Here is a 7,291-nt window from a genome sequence, read left to right on the forward strand (position 1 = left end):
GATTTTTCGTAGCAGACATAACTTTACATTATTATTAACGTAATTTTTCTAATTCTTTTATTAAGCGAACTTAACTATTTCGGACTGCGAGAGTGGGATCCCGTCGCAATAATGACTAGCCTCTTGATCCCTGGCCCATTAAAAATCATTGTTTATGGATTGCGGCGAAAAATGCAGACGACCGTCGTAGAACTTCGGTAACGAATAACGAGATCGAGGCTCGATCTAAATAGATCGATCAGTAAATAGATCGAGCCTACCGAGCGGCCGTCGCGGGGTGGGTGGGTATTTGTGGCGAGGGTACTGATTGCCTTTGGCAGAGCTTATCGTGACACCGTTTCGTACCGAGAGTGCAGCGCTGCAGCGTAACCTGCACGAAACGTTCGTCAGTGCATTATTCCGTCCTGTTTGGTGAGCCGCCGCCGCCAATTGCCGTGAGCAACATTCGTTACAATCCCTCGTGTTCGCTTTTTCGCATCATCCACCTCGCCCACGCATTCTCATTTCATGTTTCATAACCGTGTGTGGGGCGCGAGTAAAAAATTACATCTTTTTTCATTAGCGAAATGTGACCGAAATTTCTTTAGGCAGACTCATCTCAGACTAAAGATAATAAGTTAGGGAAGAGAGGGGGAGGGAGGCGGGGTGATTTTGGTTAGTATTAAAAGAAACAAAAAGTAGTCCCGGTCTGGGAAAAGAATTACTGATCTTCAGATTTGTTTTCAAAATTTTTCAATTAGATTTCCAGCTCGTGGATTTCTAAATCTTTCAGATAAACGCATAAGAAAGCAGGTGAAATTTTCCAAAAGTTGCTTTCTATGTCAGAAGTGGAAGTGGTTAGAATTAGTGTCTGAAAAAGGGGATGCTTATCAATTTCGTTGAAGTAGTAATATAAAATTAATCTATACAGTGGGAAGAACTTTGCATTCGCTCTAATAGAAAGATTGCACGTGGAAGTGACTTTCGGATAGAAAGATGTATTTTTTTCGTACCTTGTCTCCTCCAAATTCGATTAGACACGAATTGAAAACACATTCCAGCTTCTCCGTACAGTTTCTGTGAATATCTTGTCGCCAAGACTTCCGCGTTCGTAGCATAGATTTGTTGGTGGTTAAGACTGATCCACAAACATTGATGCATGAATGTATTTGCAATATTTAGATCGGATAGGGCAAGTGCAAATAAGGAAATTCGATGAGAATAGTTTTCCAGCGAAGTTACAAATTTGGCTTTTGTGTCACTGATATTCTGAAGGATTATGTAATTGGATGTGCTATTGTGGTTCATACGCTCTAGCTTACTTTCTCAGCAAAGTGATATAAATAAAAACTAGTTTTCAATATTGAAAGAAAAAATAGGAGCCGCATTTACAAACCTGTGGGATTTATATTTAGAAAGTCACGTTTTTTCTCTTACTAATATTTTAGCAATCTTTTATGTGGTGTTTTCAACAGTGACTTTTTCTCTTTCAGAAAGTTTTACATCCTATAATTACAGTACGATTGGCATCATTTTTCAATCTTCTTTTTTAATACCTATGTTATATTTTTATGCAAAGAATAAGAAAAAAATTAGATTTTTTCTAAAATAATTTGAATACCTTATATATCAACTGCTTATCTATGTTATGTCTTGAATGAAAGCTTGGAAACACACCAAAAACAAATAATCTGTTTATTGATTCAGTTAAGTGTTATAAACAAATACAATGAAAAAATGAGAAAATATCGTAATTTATGGAAAAAAAAATTTTCTTTTAGATAAAAATGCTTTTAATTATTTTAGAAGTGAATTTTATTTATAAAACTATCTGAAAACTAGTAACAATCATTCCTAGAAACCATTTGTGGCAAAATATTTAGGTTTTAAGTTCTTTTTCCCCTTAATACCTTAAACTGAAACACATATTTTTACAAATGATAAATGTTTAATGATAATCGTTTATATATCACGATTATGATTTTTATAAACAATTATGATAAATTAACAATTTTAGCATTTTCGTGTGGAAAAAATGGTCTTTTTTGTAAACTACTTGAAATTGTTGGGAGTGTGAAACCTAGTCAGAAAAATCTATAAAAAGTTAAAATAATCATTGTTATAAATAATTTTTGTGGCAAAATATTTAAATTTCAGATTCTGCTTGATTTAGATTTTCCTTACCCATTCGAAACTGCTACAGATATTCTTAAAATTATAATTAAATATTTATATTTTTGTATATAAATGATAATTTTCATAAGCAATGAAGTGAATAAAGTCAAAATGTTCGCATTTTCATGTAAAAATAATTGTTTTGTACATTCAAACATCTTCATATGATGCATTTGAAATGTCAACCACAAAAGTTAATAATACATTATTGTTAATAATTTTTATAACAAATTTCATAAACATAAGGGAAATAATTAAAATGTTACCATCAAACAAGTATTTTTCCCTTTTCTACTTTAGAAGGTGTAAATTCTAGTGCATTAATAATATTTATTATTGAAGAAATGATAATAAGGACAAACAGGTTATGTATTGCAAAGGAGTACAAAATAGAACCACAGTTATTGCAGGATAAAAAATGCCAAATTTTCATTTTGTTTTTGAAAATTGTTTTTTGAAATGATTATCAACATTAGTTTATTAAAATGTGTGATTAACTGTCATTCCAAACGCACTATAAAGCAGTTTTTATCTCAAAACAATTTTTGTACTGTAAAATTTCATACAGTGTCATTTATTTATTTCAGTTGTTTACACTAATGATATTTACTTGATATTAACCAATATAATTATAAATATATTATATTTAGGAATATTAGAGTCAGGGTGTCTAAAATTAAAATTTAAATTCTATGTCAGTATAATTGATTATAAAAATTATTGCTGTGAATTTTGCAGATAGTTTTGTGACTAGAAAGTATTGCCACAATGATTTAAATCACTTTCAACAGAAAGAAAAGCTGTTTTACTATTCATGATATTATCTTTATTGCATTTATTCATGTCAATCAAATTAGGCATAAAAAAAAATGTGTGTTCTGCCCTCGTGCATTGATTGAGGCAATTTATTATATAGATAAGACGTGACTGACGTATACAAATTATTTTGTGAAAAATGTAATTTTTTTCTTGCTCTGAGTTACTTAGTGCAGTTTACATTTTTTAAATCGGATTAAAATTGTAGTCTGTAGAACTTTTCTGACCAAAAAAACTGCATTTCGTCCTACTGTGGGTGGTTCTAATCTAGGCATAGAAAAATAAATTTCCAAAAACAACTACGTATATTATAGTGAATCACAATTTTCTTGTAATTTGTGTTTTGCTGTTTATCGTTTGCTGCTCTTTTCGATTTGTTATTCACTGAGAGAATGGGATTCAAAATAGGTTTGTTATTGACGTTTTCAACAATCCAATTTTATTCCTTCCACAGCCCACGCTTCTTTATAATTGCTTTTTATAAATCTGCAAAATACAATTGAATTGCAATACATCTTTCAGGAGAAAATAATTTTTTAATTATTTCCGTAATTCATAAAAGTGACCAGAAATCCATTCTTTTCAATTAATATCTTTTTAAATTAATTTTCTACATATACATATACATTTTTTGTTTTTGTATAATAAACCCATCTCACAGTCGTGAGAAGTGGCCACAGGTTTGATTTACCGCGGTTCTACTGGAAGCTGGTGTCATTTTCATTGATGGCAGTCGCTCCCAGTAGTACAATGTGGTGTTTGTTTAACCTTTTTTGTAATTATATATATGTGTATTTTGTTGTTGTTGAGAAACCACTCGGAATTACAATTCAATTAAATTTGGTCTTTTAATGCTGGTGAAAAATAATGTTTGTTATTAAGCAGCTTTTTTGGCTTTGCTTAATCACGCGTGTGATTCTAGATGTAGAATAACATGGCAACCAACATAAAGTTCACAAAGTTCGACAACAGGCCATGGGGCTTTCGACTGGCGGGTGGCAGTGACTTTCCTCAACCGCTGACTGTCATCCGAGTAGGTATTTACCCTTGTCATTGATCGTTACAAGTAAATTAAAATATTTGAAACTTTTTTCATAAAGAAGTAATTCTACTACAAAAATTTATACGTTTCATCTCTTTTGAAATGTTTTTTAGGTTCAACTTTTCTTGGGAAGCTTTAACTTATACAATTGTTTCTTATAATTTAGATTAAAAAGATGTTCTCTAGAAATACATTTGAGATTTAAGAGAAAGGTCATAAATATTTTCGACTATAAACACGTGATGTTGTTATTTGAAGATGGTATTTTCATCTTTGAAGGTCGGTCTGTTAACCTCAGTTTAAATTGATCAATCGTTGATCGCACAACATCTTATTTCAATTATTTTGATAAATGCCGGTTTTGATCGTCTGCCACGCAACGGTACAGTCTAACTTTAAACGAATGTGAATCAACCGGCTTTCAATAAACAAATTCGACAGTTAAATGATAAATAAATGACTATCAGATGGGGCATTATTTTTCAACTGTATTTCAATTTAAAAAATCATTTTACTTAAACTTGTATTAAGTGTTTAATACTACTGGACGTTAATTCACGGTGAAAATATTAATCTTGTTCGGATAAATATTTACCGAAGGGAAGACGGTGAAGTTTAAATCTTTGGGCCAGATTCTATCTGTTTCGGCGTTTGATAACCCCTTTGACATATACTTTTTTATTAATTGAACTACAGTTTCGATATTCGTTTTTATGTCCTTTCTGATGATAATAATACTGATAATTTTTATTTTCTTAAAATTCTTTTTTTCTAATTGATATTTTTTCGCATTACAGTTCGACTTAATTTTCATCTTTCCGAATTGTAATTTTTCTGTAATTTTGATTATATCGAATTACGATTGAACATAAGTTACATTTTTCAAACTGCCACGTCTCATAATTTTATTTCAATATTATTTTTATGTAAACTAGTTTCTATCAGCATAATTTTTATTCTTTCGAATGACCATTTCCCCTATGAATTATGTTTTTTCAAATTCCCATTTTAGCACAGTCAAATAAATTTTATAACTCAGAATCCACCATCAGTCAACAGAATTTTGTGAAACCTTTTGCATTGTGTTGCTACTAATTGGTAGTAAAAAATTGAAAAAGCAGACTTTTTTGCAATTTGGAAAATCAAATATTTTTGTAAAAATTAAAAAGAAAGAATTGTAAAGATAAGTACACCAAACTCTCGCTTTCAGTCAAGTGTCGGGGGTGGCCTTCAAATTGCCTTGGATTGGTTTCGGGGAGATAGAAACGTAAACAGAGAGGGCCGCCTGACCCGTTTCCAATTGGAATATACAGTGAAACTCAGATACTGGACCGATTTTGGGGTCGACCTTGGTGATAAATACCCAGATTGAGGAATGTTTCGTAGAGAAGGTTTTTGTTTGTTCACGCCTGAGCGACCGCCGCTCACCCCGCACAACTCCTTTTACTCCTACTTGCGGCGCGCTGTCAATTCTCAGAAGAACTCTATTAGGGGGCCTGATATCTGGGGTTCACTCTTTATGTATTGGAAATTTACATCAAACGAGTTTCAATCAAAATCTTGTGTGAAAATACCCTCAAATCGAGGATACCACAAACAAAGGTTTTTGACCATTATTTCGGGAAGGGTATATCAGTAAAAAAATGCATTGATGGCGATAAATAGTACATAAAATTAACAAGAAGAATAATAATTGCTGTTAATTATAATGATGATGTTAATTCATTTTTCTTGTGCCGGCCAAATATTCCGATTTATCTACTCTCGGAGTGGATGGTGAGTTTTATCGCGTGGATGGCAAGCAAACATTATTTACATAAATAAAATAATTAATAATTCTTTGTTTAAATAACTAAATACTAATAAGCGACGAATTATGTTTTTCACATTTTTATTACATATTCTTAGGAACACATTGCAAAAGGTTTCATAAAAATTCGTTGACTGATGCTTGACTTCGACCCTTTTTATTCTTATCGTCTAACTTGACTCATTTGGCGTCATTTTCATTTTTATGAATTACTGAACCAAAACCAGGTAAATATATTGTCTCTTTGAAGGTTAGATTTCTTCACTACGTCATGGGTATGGTATTTATAACACTACAATAAACAACGATATTAAAAAAATATCGTTTTTTTCCAGCTTCAACAAACTTTTGTTAAGGAAAAAAAAACTACGATTTGATAAGGGTACAGATCTGTACCGAAACGCATCATCTCAATAAGATCATGAAATAAACACGCTACCACTCGTATTAGCCACAAATGGATTAGTTCATTAATTTAACCAGCCCAAATTAAAATAATTTTATTAAATTATTTTATTAAGCATTTATGAATTAACGTTTGCCCTAATTTTTTTCTCTAACTACCAATCGGCACAAATTATCTTTTTTGAAATTTTCGGGGAACTATATTTAACATATTAAAAAATTTTCATAATCCCCACTTCACCGAATCAAGTGACAGAAATTGTAATTACTTAAGACACATCCAGCATTAATCTAAAGCATTAAGGTAATGCTTTAGATAAAAAAATAAAATTTCTGTTTCATGATGATTCAGTGAAGTGGGGATTGTGACATAGAGATTGGTATAAAATAAATATAAGATAATTAGATAAAAAAAAAAAAATGGAAGAAAGATATCATGGAAAACTATAATTGGGATCAATAAAAATTGGCAAAGGTATATCTGACGCAGGACAATTCTGCTAATAGGTAATTAGGAAGATTAAAAATAATTTCCAATGAAAATTCAGAAAAATAAAAATTAGGGAAACTGGTACTGATTATTCGGCAAAATTGAAATTGTGCCAAACCGTAATATGTTGAGAAATTTAAGTTTGGGAAAATGATATTTCGGAAAGATAAAAAAGATGCCCAATGGGGATTCATGAAAATGAAGACAAAAATAAATTATAGCAGATGGTGATTGGAAAAAATAAAAATTATGACTATATGGTATATGGTAGTTTTTGTAATGCTTACCTACTGAGGTTGTAGTAAATAAAGTTATTTTATTTATATTCTTCAGATACCCAGTCAATATTTGTTCCAATACCAAGATATTTTCCCCATAAACTACACTTTCCCCAAGTTTAAGCCCGATTGAATCTGATCGAACTTTGGTTGGAGAGGTTGAGAAATAAAGCCACAAATATACAGTTTTAAATTCAGAAATTATTATTAAAAACCTTCTATTAAAATTTTTGAGAATTTGTTTTTGTTGTTTAGGAACTTTTGAGTGCAGGAAATTTGCCTTCTTAAGAAAGGAG

At 31.1% G+C, this 7,291-nt stretch overlaps 1 protein-coding gene across 6 annotated transcripts in view; it reads left to right on the forward strand.

Moving 5' to 3' along the window:
* The first annotated feature begins 316 nt into the window (after positions 1-316).
* LOC117182490 (titin-like) overlaps positions 317-7,291 on the forward strand; it is a 23,674-nt gene continuing 16,699 nt past the window's right edge. For 2 of the 6 annotated variants that reach the window (XM_033375676.1, XM_033375685.1), the window contains exons 1-2: positions 319-434; positions 3,893-4,003. In XM_033375676.1, the coding sequence (XP_033231567.1) occupies positions 3,905-4,003 (99 nt within the window). In that variant the 5' untranslated portion in view covers positions 319-434; positions 3,893-3,904. Of the gene's footprint in view, positions 435-695; positions 793-3,178; positions 3,379-3,892; positions 4,008-7,291 lie in introns of those variants that run through there. The other 4 variants (XM_033375614.1, XM_033375671.1, XM_033375646.1 and 1 more) reach the window with 4 other exon arrangements.

Source organism: Belonocnema kinseyi, chromosome 1, assembly GCF_010883055.1.
Source record: "Belonocnema kinseyi isolate 2016_QV_RU_SX_M_011 chromosome 1, B_treatae_v1, whole genome shotgun sequence".
In the NCBI taxonomy this organism is placed as follows: Eukaryota; Metazoa; Arthropoda; class Insecta; order Hymenoptera; family Cynipidae; genus Belonocnema; species Belonocnema kinseyi.